Here is a 14083-nt window from a genome sequence, read left to right on the forward strand (position 1 = left end):
ACAATTCGCCTTAGACTCGCCAATTATCTGCTCGCTGCACCAATTGTTAAATTCTGAATTATCGTTAAGAACGGGACCGGTGGAACCTAATAGCTTTTGAGGTTACGGCTGCGAATTGACTGTTTTATTGTATGTTAAGTACACGGCACACAAATGATTCAAGTCTGTAGTTGGCGAAGTAAAAATTGATTTCTCCCTCGGGGTCCTCCGACGATCATAAAACCATTCTGTTGATATTTCCCTTGAATAAATCCATCAATAGAAAACTCAGAGCCGCTTGAAAACGGCTTGTTTTGGAATACAACAACGAAATCCAATTACGGATAAACCCTATTTCGTAACTGGGTAATATGATAACTGTTGATTTTGGAATAGTGTGGAAAAAAGTCGTCAGTACCCCTCCAAAAACCATCCCAAAAAACATGTCGGACGTTTTTCACTTGTTCTCACTCATCATCACTATCGTTTTACTATGGATCAAAATGTAATACAATTTTCTTCGACAAGCTTCATAGAATAAAACGAATTTTATTATTTACAAAGGCTCAACCAAACGGCAAACAGATTTATTTTACACAACTCGTAGCTCAAACAGCTATCGCAATTACTTTAAAACGAGTTGCCATTATCCTCCGCATTTCATTCGTTCAATTTGGTTAACTAGAGTCATTAAACAAATGGTTCGCAATTATACGTGTACACATTTCCACTAATACAAAGTAACTATGATAGGAATCGTCACGAAATCCCGAAGATCCTATGCACGAATTTCCTACCCACCTGAAAATCTGTTACAGCAATACTTAATCACTGTAGCAAGTTAACTATTCCTATGGTACTCCTTCAAGACTGGACACTATTACACTATTAAAAGAACTCGTATTACTGTTAATGTGTGTTTTATTTTACATACTTATGACTCAATTGTTTGTTGAATCATACAAAGTATGTTAAACGCTGATTGTATCACAGCGGATAGAATTTCACGCGTAAGACAAACATTCAACTAAAGTAAATAGTAGTGATTATTTGCAAAAGCGTTAACTACAAGCATGTCGAAACATAAAGCGTGATTGTTGATCATTGTCTGTGATAGTAAGATACTATGAAAAATAAAAACAAATATACAGATTATAATATTTATCCGAAAATTCAAAATGTATTCCATAAACGGAAAACGTATCAAGAAGTGAACGGATGTCGTGAGAAATACAAGAATCATAAAATAAAAACGATATTGTTCGTTATACTCATATTTAATAAAAATTGATCACTTGTGACTAATATTATTTAAAATTCAACCTGTAATAAAAATATTATTGATTTAAAACTAAAAAATATTAAACTCAAAAAGCTACAAAAAAATTACGTACGTGTTTAGCGTTGATAATGGTAACATTGTTGCTGAAACGTATTTCGTATCCGCGATTTTTTTGGTGGCTTTTTGAGTTTAATATTTTTTAGTTTTAATTCAATAATATTTTTGATATAGTTTTAATTTTAAACATTGAAACACTCTTCATCGAAAACACAATAATTTTTAATTATTCCTAAATAGGAATTAAAATAATTTAATGCATAAAGTTTTATAGACCTGCATTAAATTATCACAGTCTAATTATTTTGAGTCAAAAAACGAAAACTGGATGCGTTGTGCAAAACCACAGTTCCGTTTCCGCGACGCGATTACAGCGTAACAATAATATAAATTAAACATATGGAATAAAGTATTGGGTTCGCATCGAAAATAAAAAATTGTCAAAATTGTTTGTTAAAAATAAATTATATTAAATAATTTAAGTCAAGTTAAGAATTATAATTGATGCTAATAATTTTTTAAAAAAGTAATCTAATTATTATCATCTTAATTAAAGTTTAAGTACAATTTTTTTATGCGCTTAAATTAAATACGTGTTTAATTGAACATTTTATGAATAAATCAGAACTCGTTTAACTAATCATATTTGTTACGAATAAATGTATATATCTCCACTGATTTTCTAAATTTATTAACAACTGTAATAATAAATTTATATTCTTATAAACTAATATTCATTGAAACTTAATGATTTAAAGAGCTATGTGTAATCAAATGTCATCGATAATTTCATGAACTTTTGAATATTATTATTAACATAAAAAAACCTAAATAATTTAACCATATTTATATATATTATGAATGCGTTTTAAAAACAAAAAAATAAAAAAATTTTTTTTTTTAAGAGAAAATCATTGACATGTTTCTTCAGTCTTGATATGCTACATGTTTAATCTCTACCAGCACGTTATTTAATTAAACCTGAGCCCGTGCAATACAATGGGGCGATGAACTCAAAAAGCCGAGAACAGTACAAAGCATAGCACACACACTCGGATAACAAGATGAGCTATTGTTCAAAATACAGTTGACCAGTGTCTATGCCTAGAGGAGATTCGCTGCTTCGATTCGATATAGAATTAAGTAATTATTGCGTTTTCCGAAGGCGACATCACTGTTCACTCTACATAACAGGATGACATGTTGTTATTATTATTTCAGTTGTTCGTGTTATGAATATACTATAGCAAACATTATTCAGCGTACTTGCCACACAAGTCAATTATCATTGTGTCTTCTAAATCAACTGTATACCTAAACTCAATACAAACAAATAATCACACCAAGAATTTCCTAGGGATAGTATTAAATGGTATTTGACATATGAATAACAAAGTCACAAGAATTTTTAATGAACCCGTATATTATGTATAAGCACATAATCAACAGTTAAACTATCAACATACGTGATTAGTCGTGAAATTCCGTTTTCCGGATGTATACGTATAATTGCAATTCAAAGTTTATTAGTAGTCCCTGTTTACGGTTGACGAAGTTTGCGCGTGAGTACGACTGGTTCAACAATATCAATTGGAGAATTCATTAATTATCAAAAGAACTCTTGAGGACTATGTAATAGAACAAATCTAAAGGTTTTTATGATACATGAAGTATTTTTATGGGGTGAAATAAAAAATACTATCCGATAATATTGTTTAAAAGTATAACAAATGCATTTACATTTCATAGTCATAAATTACTCAACAATGATATTTTATTTTGCGTTTAATGCATCTGATGCAAAAATATGGCGGTCAACTTGTCTACGGGGTTTATAGTTAAACAAAAACAAACAGACGACCTTATGTCTGAGCGGTTAGAAATAATAGTCAGTAGACTGGAAAACTGAGATGAACGTTTCTCAGAAAACCGTATGGTAATATCTTGTTTGGATTTTCGGTAACGGCCTGGCTACCCTCTGAAGTACTCTTTACCTCGCCATCTTAAATCTAGTGCAACTTAAAATTCCAATATCTTCAAACGGCTTACCTCTTGCTTTTTTTTTTATCGCTTTTCAAACCCAACGAGAATAATAACTAGACAACGGTCAAAACATTCGTGCGAATCGAAATTTAATAATTTCTCACAGCCACAGGGATAGCACGACGTATTCATTTTTTTCTTAATACTTGGAACCGTTTTTAATCACTTTTCCCCATCGGTATATCAATCTTATAGAGTCGTGCATTATTATTATTTCAACACAATTTTAGAACTCCATTGTGGGCGCTACTCATAAATAAAAACAATTAGTAGAGAATAATAAAAAGCTTCGATAGGTCACACTCGGTATTGCGCCCCGAGAACCGTTTTGTTATTATGTGCAGAAGACCATTGTTATCATTAAAAAAACAACGTTCGGAGCGCGTAATGCCCTGAGCTTTAAATTTTGTGACCTCGTTACAGAAACGAAACATTAATAGGAAAAATTGCATTATATGTTGTCGCATTTTTAAACACCGAAATTAATTATTGTCCAACAAGGTAAAGCATTGTACTTAGACGTCGTTATTGTTCATTAGGTTTACGAATACAACTAAAATAGAAGCGGAACTGGCAACGAGGGGTTTATCATTTGACGATTTAAACAGATCCTTCGGCTGAGATAGTCGTCATCGTTGGTCCGTATTGTTTGTACCGTGTAGAATACACCTGTGCGTGTAAGATTCATACGTGTGGGCATTATAAAGTAATTGCACAATAGCAGATCGCTGGCGACGGCGTGGGCAGTTGTTGTTGTCCGTCCGCCCCACGATTTTTTATTATCATTACTATTCCACTGTGTGCATATGTCGGCACACAATCATAATTTTGAGTATACGATCGCAAGAACACTTTCTTTTGTTGAAAACAACTTATTGACGTTACGCGCGTACTATACACGGATATTGTGAATATATACAATACCATTTTGGAGGGGGCCCCAGAGAGGCTATAGAGTTGAGGTCATTCCCAATTCCTTCAGACATCACTAATTTAACGTTTCAATACGCATAAAATAACTATAAAACATACAGCTTTTGTTGTCCGCGTGAGAAAGGGAAGAACATGTACACGCAACGATGAATTACATTAGGACAAATAAAACAACGTTAATTGCTTTGACACGACTTTATGATAATATTAGACAATGCAAAAAAATAAGTTTTTAATCAAATTTAATAACTAAATTATATAATTGGTGTTCATTCAGTGGCACTCGGTGTTTACTTCCTAAAGCGAATCCGTCACAGATAATATGTTTCTATAATAGAGCCATCTGTTATAACTAAAGGGATAATTATATCAAGAAAAGACATTTCACCTACTAAAACGTGTTTAACTTCCAAGAGCAATTTTCTTAAAAAAAAAAAAACTATCGCTGATAATAACGTATGCAGAAACCGAAAGTAACGTAATAATTATCATACAAACGAGCAGAATTATATCGTCAACATACACTTTACTTAACTCTATAAAAAATAACATATCTATTAACGTAGAGATAAATATTAGAATATTTAAAACAATTTTTCACTGCGATGGATCGTAGAATTTAATGTTAATGGCTAATTGTGTTCCCTTGTAAAATTAGTTTTTAAAAACAAAACCTTAAAAAAATACAACGCAATTATTCGTCTCCATGCGTAGTATTTTCTGTCATAACGATTCACATATGGAAAACCATGTCGATTTTCCCCTATACTAATTACCCGTATGTCGCCAATTTAGTATACAAAACAGTCGTTTCAAACAATAAAGATTAGGTGTTGTAGTATACAATTCCCTTGATATGTTCTATTGAACCATGAAACTTTGAGTCATTTATCCCTCTCGACTGAGACGTGCATTTCCACTCTAATTAATATTTTATTAAATTTTACTGAAAAGACCTTGACTTGTTTAGTTCCTTGTTATGATAGAGTGATACTTTCGGGAGTCTATTCTTATAATGTGCGCAGTAAATTGTCTTATAGTTAACTCGATTTAATTGTTTGATTAAAATATTGTTATTTGACATAACAATAACTCAACACCGTACACATCAAGTCATAAGAGTTTAGTTTCAAAAAATAACATCGTATAATTTTAGTTCTTATCAATACCAAGATTCCTTTTTGTGAATATATTGTTTATAAGGTCCAGGTCACTGTCCGCTATACTTTACTGTTTCGAAACAGATTCCATGAAGCGAGCTTCTCACTTCAAAGCACACGGTCCGGGCAAGTCCGTTATCTAAACCATTTAGCACAAAGAGTAGATAAACGCCAGGTGCTTAACTTAGTGTGCCGTCACTACACTTTGCCAATCGGTTAAAACTCACGACGTGCGCTCTTATCAAAACGTGAAATGAATATTAACTGTTAACTTCTTGTTGGTTAGATATATTTAAAAAATTCTCACGTTTATAATGTACATAAATTACAAATTAGCATATTTTGGGAAATTTTATTAATCATTGTCGGTATCTTTTTTAAATTTGCTGGGCCATTTATAGAAATTACCAAAATTAAATCAACTATGCATTGCAATTAAATAGCGGACAAAAAAATTGGTATTTAAATGTAAAATATTTTTTAAATTATTTTATTATAAATTAGTATAGTAACCAAGGAACTCATTTTTCAGTTTTCACTACATACAAAACGTGTCCTAAAGTTATTCATCGTAATCAATAAAATAAAAGATTAAAGTAATACAAAGCAATGTTTTTAAGAATTTATATTTATATATAATTGTCCCTGAAATTTAGTACATGGCAATATTATTTTTTCATTCGTCATTTAAAAAGCGAAACGGATCAATTATATCGGTTTTACCAACAATTATGGAAATCTTTTTTTCTACTGACAATTTTAAAACAAAGAGTCCTTGCTTTATGATGTAATTGTTATTCGCCATCCAGAGTTTCCAAATGAGTTTTCTTTTAAATGAGTTTTGTTGTAAAGCGATCGTGTTTTGAGTGCAAGAAAAAAAAACTGAATAGGTGTAGGTACATGAAATTTGTTTTAATACGCTCCAGTGACCGTTATTTCCTGAAATCTTATGATGTCTCTGAAAAATAAACAGTTTATACGATCAGCCAACTTTACAAAAAAAAAATACATCCCGATAAAATACTACAGTTCTATAGTACATTCGAAATTAAATCGATAACATTTACACTACAAACACATTCTATATCCTGTACGTTGTACCGTATAACCGTTTTTTATTGTACGGTTCATAAAATAATCGAAAATCTTCTTTGTCGCTTTCGCTTTTTGTAATTATACATTTCATAACTGTTATGTGTTTATTTATTTTAGAAGTTCTTTGGAAAATAAAACCATACGATTTCACACTACTTTGTGATTTAATTCGTGAAACGTTCAAACAATAGCTCTGCTAAAAACTGAGATATTATCTGCCAGCAAACTTCGCTTTTCTATTCCTGATTTGCATTGCTAATAAATAATCAATAACACCATAGGAGGTATACTACGGTATTCCAAGAAGACAGCATTCACATTCATGGCAGTTTGCTATTAAAAAAATGAGAATACATCTAAAAAATAGAGTTCATATCTTTAAATATGTAATTTTTGGAACAATATTTGTGTAAATTAATGAAGCTAAATGTCAGATCTGATTATTCACGGGTGGTTGGTTGTAGACGAGTCACGTTTGGTATTCGCTGAACACTGGCCCATAAATAAAACATACAGGAGGAGTAATCCACTGATTTTGTTAGCTTAACTATACCGTAATGTTAAAAATATGAACGTTCTCTCAAGTAATTCTCTAGAACGTTGTCGTTTCTGTAAGAAAATACTTTTTTTCAACGACTGACTTGAGTATATCCGTAAACCAACCCCGACAAAACCACATAATAAACTTTCTAGCCGACTGTTCACACAATATCTGTTAATTTAAAAAAAAATTATTTTTTTTATAAAATAATAAAAACTAACAATTGTCTAGTTAAATATTTGTTAACTGATATATGTTTGAGCCAATGTAATCATCCTTACAATAAATACACTACCAAAACACTCAATTACACTTTATTTGTCTACTGATGTCACTATATCTAGCTATTATATGTTAACCATCATCGCATCTTTACTAGTTATAAATGCCCTTTCTTTTATTCCATCCATCAAATTTCTACTCTATTAGACCATAAATCATATTATACTATCATATTAGTATATCTAATATCTGAAGCATAATAACATTCCTAGTATAAACTCTGTAAGTAAAAAAATATCCTAATAATTTTATATTTATCCATAACACGACAAAACTTAAGTCAATATTTATTAGTCTATATTTTAAAAATACACACTTTGCCAAGTTAATATGAGAAAGAAAATAGAATAATAATGAAATTATATTTCACTTAAATATTGTTTTTTGCACATTTTTTTTTTTTTTTTAACCTTGCATTTTGACCTTGGTGACGAAATTTTAGAGAGATTACATTGCCATTTAAGTATATTAAATAGTGGATATACCCAATTGTATACCCATTGTTATTTATATATTGTATTACCAAGATTGGCTGAAAGATAATATTATAGCTTTCATTTTTGTCGTTTTTTACTATTATATTCATATGTCTGATTGTTTATGTGCATTTTTTATTTCAGAACAATACCAAACATGTTAGCGGTGTTATTATGGTTTTTGGCAATTGCCTCTACTACCTTTGGTCAAAACCAGATACAAACAAATGGGTAAGTAAAAATAAAACATGACTCATTTATAGATTAATCCTTTGAGTATTTAAATTTTTATTTTTTATTCTATTTTTTTAGAATAAACTAATAAAAAAGCATACGACCACTTCCATTATGTTAAATTAATATATATATACATATATATTTTTTTTACTATCAACCATAGCATTGTATACCTTTGATAAAATTCAAAATTGAATATCTCATTATTAGGTATTGTTCCATTTTTTTCGTAAAAACAAAACAGTGGTTAGATTAAACGACATTCAAAAATATATAACGAATAAAAGTGGTGAATATTATAAATACTCTTATTGTTATAAGACATTTAAAATGCAGCGTACTAAAACGAGGACTATAATCGAACGACAATGAAATGGTTTTAGAACTAAAGTCTTTTGAAATATATGGATATTAAAATCAAAAATTATCGTTCCTTTTTGTATGCGTCTGGCTCTAACAATTCACTCTATAAATTTTAAATTGGAATACAAAATAAATTTCTAAAATAACGTTTTCTTTGGAAATATTATGTAAGTTAGTTTTGTAATTAATGAACACCGAAAAACAAAATAATAAAATCTTTTGTTGGACAAAATCACCAACTTAGAACCACAAACGCTTTCTTGTTTATATCGGTTCTACCGTTTCATTTACAATGATAACGAAGGCTTACAAAACTTTTTATTACAACTGAAGCGTTTAATATTATATTGTATAAGTTAAGAATGTTTTCACAAGATAAATTTACATATGAATGCGACTTTTCACTCGATAAGAACTGTTAACCGTGTAATCATTCAGACTATATTATAATTTAGTTACCTTAAAACTTTGAATCATTAAAACATTACAGAATTACGCAAGTGGAATCAATGCAAACGAACTTTTCGTACATGAACTATTGATTTATTTTAAAGTATTATTCAAAAATAAAATAACATTTTCAATAGTATTAATATTTTTCATCGTATAATAAGTTAAAAACCACGTGACATTGAATAATGGAAACTAGTTTTTTTTGAAAATAGATCTCATCCAATATTTAACAGAATAATAATTATAATTAACGATTTTCAAAATTAACAACAATGCTAAATTATAAGAAAATAAATGAAGCAACGAAGAGAATATGTGCGTATGAATAAGAAGGATCGACTATATATGACGACAGAAACGTGCACGATGATTGAATAGTTGCAAATCGTGATTGATTACAGGAAGTGTTAAAATTATTTTGGTTTAAGTCTAATGTTTACAAATAATTCTGGTTAGAGAAATACGTGGGGTGTTAAATATTGAAGAGTAATTAATTTAATGATAAACTTAAATTTCTTATATGTAACGTATAGGATTTATCATAATTTTTAATTCTAATTTCTCGTATTATAAAAAACACGACTTATAAATAAGTATATACCTAATTATGAACATTTTTTATACAAATAAACTTAACAAAAAAAAAAAACAATAAATGGTTCACTATGTATAGTATTATTGTATAAATAAATATAAAAGAGGATAAAATATATTAAAAAATGATAGGTAACAAAAACAGTTGGACGTGAAAGTAGTTCTTGTGTCAATGTTTGTCATAATTGAACAAATAGTTATAACTGTATTTTTGTAGTGAAAATTTAAATTCCAAACTAATTATTAGACAAATACAACAAAATTTAAATTGTAAAAACTATAACTAGAAATTGGCGTTAAAATTTCATTTTTTTGAATTTCGGCTGTTATTCAACCGTTTTTTAAATTGTTAAAATGTTGTTTTACAATACTACGACGAAAAAAATAATTAACAAAAATGAAAGTTTTCATGGTTATGTTTAGAGTAAATAATCTAACGTAGGTTAGGTGTATTTTGCGATTCGCACAAATTTTTTCGTAGGCTTGCAAAAGTGTTTATATTTATAAAAAAAAAAACGGCCAGAATAATTTAACAAAATGCAAAATCATTCGTTCAGCAATAATTTTTCTTTTAGTATCATGAATAAACTTTTATTTGATAGATTCATTTGCTCATAAGTCTTGTAAAGAAAATCCACTTAATTGTGTCTACTATTTTAGGTGAATTAATTTTGCTTATAGACTAAGGCTGTATTTTTCCTGTTTATTCTTTTAACTCAGTAAGGATGTGAATATTTGCACATTATGCACGGATTGTAAACAATCTTTTGTCTCTACACAATAATTTCCAACAAATAATTTTTTTAGTTTTGCATTTAAAGTTTCTGCACGGGCTTTGTCCGTCTAAACTTTCATCGCTGTAACTGCCGGGCATCTAGTTCCGGCTGTGACGTGACCTACTTGTCCTATTGTCGCAATCCATAGATTCTGTTCGAGGCTAACTTTCCTCGACGTATCCGCATGTGTTATACATATATTTGTTGATATATGTCATTATGCGTGTACTACAGAGGTTTGTCATGCAATTACATTGGTCGACCGTCCGGGTCATAAATATAACATTTAAGTGGCTATCTTATAATTCATATGATGTGTGTAAAATAGACTGAGATGGATATTACAGCCAAAGTTTGACACGAGTTCAACCCCAATTTACCTAAACGTTTTGTGATGAGATGAAGAGATGACATTTTACGCGTTTTTCGGACGTTTATTCATAATGTGGGGAATGGGGTCTGTTTTAGTCCATTAAAAGGTATTTTCCCGTTTTAAAATTCGCAAAGTCGGCTCTGCGTTCACCTACTCAACACGAGGGCGAACGCCCACCGTTTAAACAACAGTTCAACCGACTTTCGCGAATTATTATAATATGATACCATATTAAAATATTGAAAACGTGCGAGTAATTTTCGACTTGCACGTTTCAAATCCTCGAGATTCCTACAATACTGTTCTTATACATACCGACCTACGCTGTAATTTGCCCTCGTTTTTATTATGTTATTCCAACATTACAATTCGATGGCACTTTGATGTTACTTTCACAAGATCATATGAGGGAAACGCTTACAATTTTACATCTATAATGAGTATTTGGTATACATGATGCCACGGGTATACTTAAATATTTAAGCTACCAAAACCCACGGTTTTGCGGTTTATAAGCCACCTCATCATCAATAATTGAATTAATTTTGTTATATGTTTCTACACAGTAATAATATTTAACTATTTTTAGAAGAATGTCAATTTATTGACATTGTGTTTAACAATCGCCGAGGTTTTTAGTTAAATTACATTTGTTATTTACAAACATTTTTTACCTTCGCTTCAAGTAAATTTATAATTATAAAAATTTTATGGTTCTTTTAAAATTATTGGAAGTGAATGGGATTCCAATAAAAAAATACGGACTAGCCAATGGAATGGAATTTAAATTCTTCAAATTAAAATATTGATATTTTATCATGGGTAAAATGGTACTGATTTTGCACGCATTTATGAAATCCATAGAAGTAGAAGAAAAAAATGAAAACACAGTAATATCGGTATCCCAACCTTCAGAATTTCATTTTTTATCCGATATGTATTTAATAGTGTTCATGATAAACCAATATATAGTGCACCGATACATTATTGTTTAGTGGTCAAATTTGCGGAACTGCGATGGAATTGGAGTGGTTCATGGGATAGTAACATTATTATTAGGTATCATTATTGCGATATGAAAAAGAATTTCACTAGTGCGCATAGAGTTATTCAGTCGTCTAGAACTTCTTAAAAGACTGATAATTCAATTTCACATCAAACAAAATGGAAATTTAATAAATCGCACATGTTTCATTAAGAACGTTCTCAAAACAAAGTATTGCTAATAATAATTTTAAATAAGTGTAAGAAAAATAATGATATTCCGAAATTTGTTAGATATTGTGTTATTTTAATTTTTCAAAACGCATTTTTTTTTTAATAATTAAACATTACTGTGTAAAATGTTAAATAATGCTAATTCGAAGATATAATGTATTATATTTGGTTAATATTATAAAATATTTTACATATAATTATTTGTAAAGGAAATTCTTCCGAAAATATATATTTATTTAATGGTATTTCCCCTTTTTCGTCATTTATCACCATCAAAAACAATTAATTGTTTATGAACTAATCATTGAGCCATTGCCACACTTTAATAGTTTAATACCACACTAACAATCCAGCAGCTATTTCAAAAATGGCGTTATTTATTTTTCTAATGAAAATATTGTATATGCACACTATGAAAATGAGAAAACAAATGGTTTTGCACATAAAAAAAGCTTGATGACCATTATAATATCTAATTACCTACTTAAAAACCGTTGCGAAGTCACTGCAGCGGTAAACCACACACGCATTAATTAATGGTTGAAAGATTATAAATTTAACATTTATTATTTTAGTTAAAAAAAAATTTTCATTAAACATAAGCCATTGGATAAGACAAGATCTGNCACGCATTAATTAATGGTTAAAAGATTATAAATTTAACATTTATTATTTTAGTTAAAAAAAAATTTTCATTAAACATAAGCCATTGGATAAGACAAGATCTGAAATTTTGACCAATTTTGATTGTTATCAGTTAATTATAAATGGAACAATTGAAATTTCTTGCTTTAAACCATTAAACGTCGACAATGAATTCACTAATCGTTAATTGAATCGGGCAATTAATTAAATTAATAATTCAATAACATTACTTAAACTTAATTGAATAAACAGTCATCGCATTGACAGAGTATAAATGTGTTTAAAATTTTGAATATAAATAATCTTGGTCCAAAATATGAACCGATATAATTTGATTGCTATAACTTTATTAATTAGACTTTTCTCTCACGATGAATTTAACCAAGTCTCTCTCAAGTTCAATTTATAATGAACGGTAAAACTGAACATGAATAGTATTAAACATTTTGGTGCTATGACAACGAATATCTAATGAAATCGCATCTCTAACATATTATGTCACATGACCGCCGACCGTGACGTTGAGAACAGTTGCTACATTAATTATTATTATTATCATAATAATATGGGTTTATTATGATAAATTCAGCTATCAAGTAAAAGTGAAACAGTCTTCATCAAAAACAATGGTTTGGTATATATGAGTGTCTGCATTTAAATTGTAATTATATCGAAAACAATTTCACTCGTACTCTCCTCGACGTGGTAACATTCCAAAATGTCATCGTTTGTGTAATAATACGTTGAAAAGTGTGTGATAAAAAAAAACTGTCTTGAATAGTAATTCTTATCGTTACCAGTCTATACATATGTTAACGTATAAGTTGTACATTCTACACAACTGTAAACCTAAATAAACATCGTAACTTTAGAAACAGGTTGAATACTCAGATAAAAGGTTAATAACACATACATTATTTAAGAAAAATATTTTAAAGGGTGGAACTGAAGATTAAAAATAGTTACCGTAGCAATGTTGGGCGATGAAAAATATATTAGGCTCATCAATATAAATATATTTACAGATAGCCGATATTGTTTCAAACAATGTACTGACAACAAAGTTTGTCTTTTTGAAGTACATCAATTGTCGATAATAAAACATAAAAAATATGCTTGTTATATGTTTTATAATCACTTTTAACTATATGCTACTTAAAAACATGTAGTAAATATTATGATAAAACCCAAGTATAGATTTTTACACTAAAAATCCGAATAAAGTTATTATTAATTGAAAATATAACATAAATATAATTTAAATCCAAATACATCACATTCAGAGTTATACGTTATTGTCAACACCAAATAAAATGTATAAATAGTTTTAATTGGATAACAGCATTTATAACTAAATCGGGTTTTTCTTAAAACAATTTATGTTAAATCACTATTGAACATATTCAACAGTAATGATATACATATCTATTATTTTTTCGTGGTGTTAGAGAAAATTATTTATTAAATTTAAGTTTCTGTAAAAAAATTTACTAAATCTGAACTTAAATTAAACGATATATGTAATATGTATACAATTTTATCTACAAATAATTTTAATAAAAATATTAACTAATAA

At 29.1% G+C, this 14083-nt stretch overlaps 1 protein-coding gene and 1 long non-coding RNA gene across 5 annotated transcripts in view; both read left to right on the plus strand.

Moving 5' to 3' along the window:
- LOC126898962 (uncharacterized) overlaps positions 1–14083 on the plus strand; it is a 180102-nt gene that overhangs the window by 115323 nt on the left and 50696 nt on the right. The window lies entirely within an intron of this gene.
- LOC126898915 (CD109 antigen-like) overlaps positions 1–14083 on the plus strand; it is a 61567-nt gene that overhangs the window by 31838 nt on the left and 15646 nt on the right. For all 3 annotated transcript variants that reach the window (XM_050673298.1, XM_050673297.1, XM_050673300.1), the window contains one exon: positions 7993–8079. In XM_050673298.1, coding sequence (XP_050529255.1) covers positions 7993–8079 — 87 coding nt within the window. The remainder of the gene's footprint in view (positions 1–7992; positions 8080–14083) is intronic.

Source organism: Daktulosphaira vitifoliae, unplaced genomic scaffold, assembly GCF_025091365.1.
Source record: "Daktulosphaira vitifoliae isolate Bord-2020 unplaced genomic scaffold, ASM2509136v1 Scaffold_2, whole genome shotgun sequence".
In the NCBI taxonomy this organism is placed as follows: Eukaryota; Metazoa; Arthropoda; class Insecta; order Hemiptera; family Phylloxeridae; genus Daktulosphaira; species Daktulosphaira vitifoliae.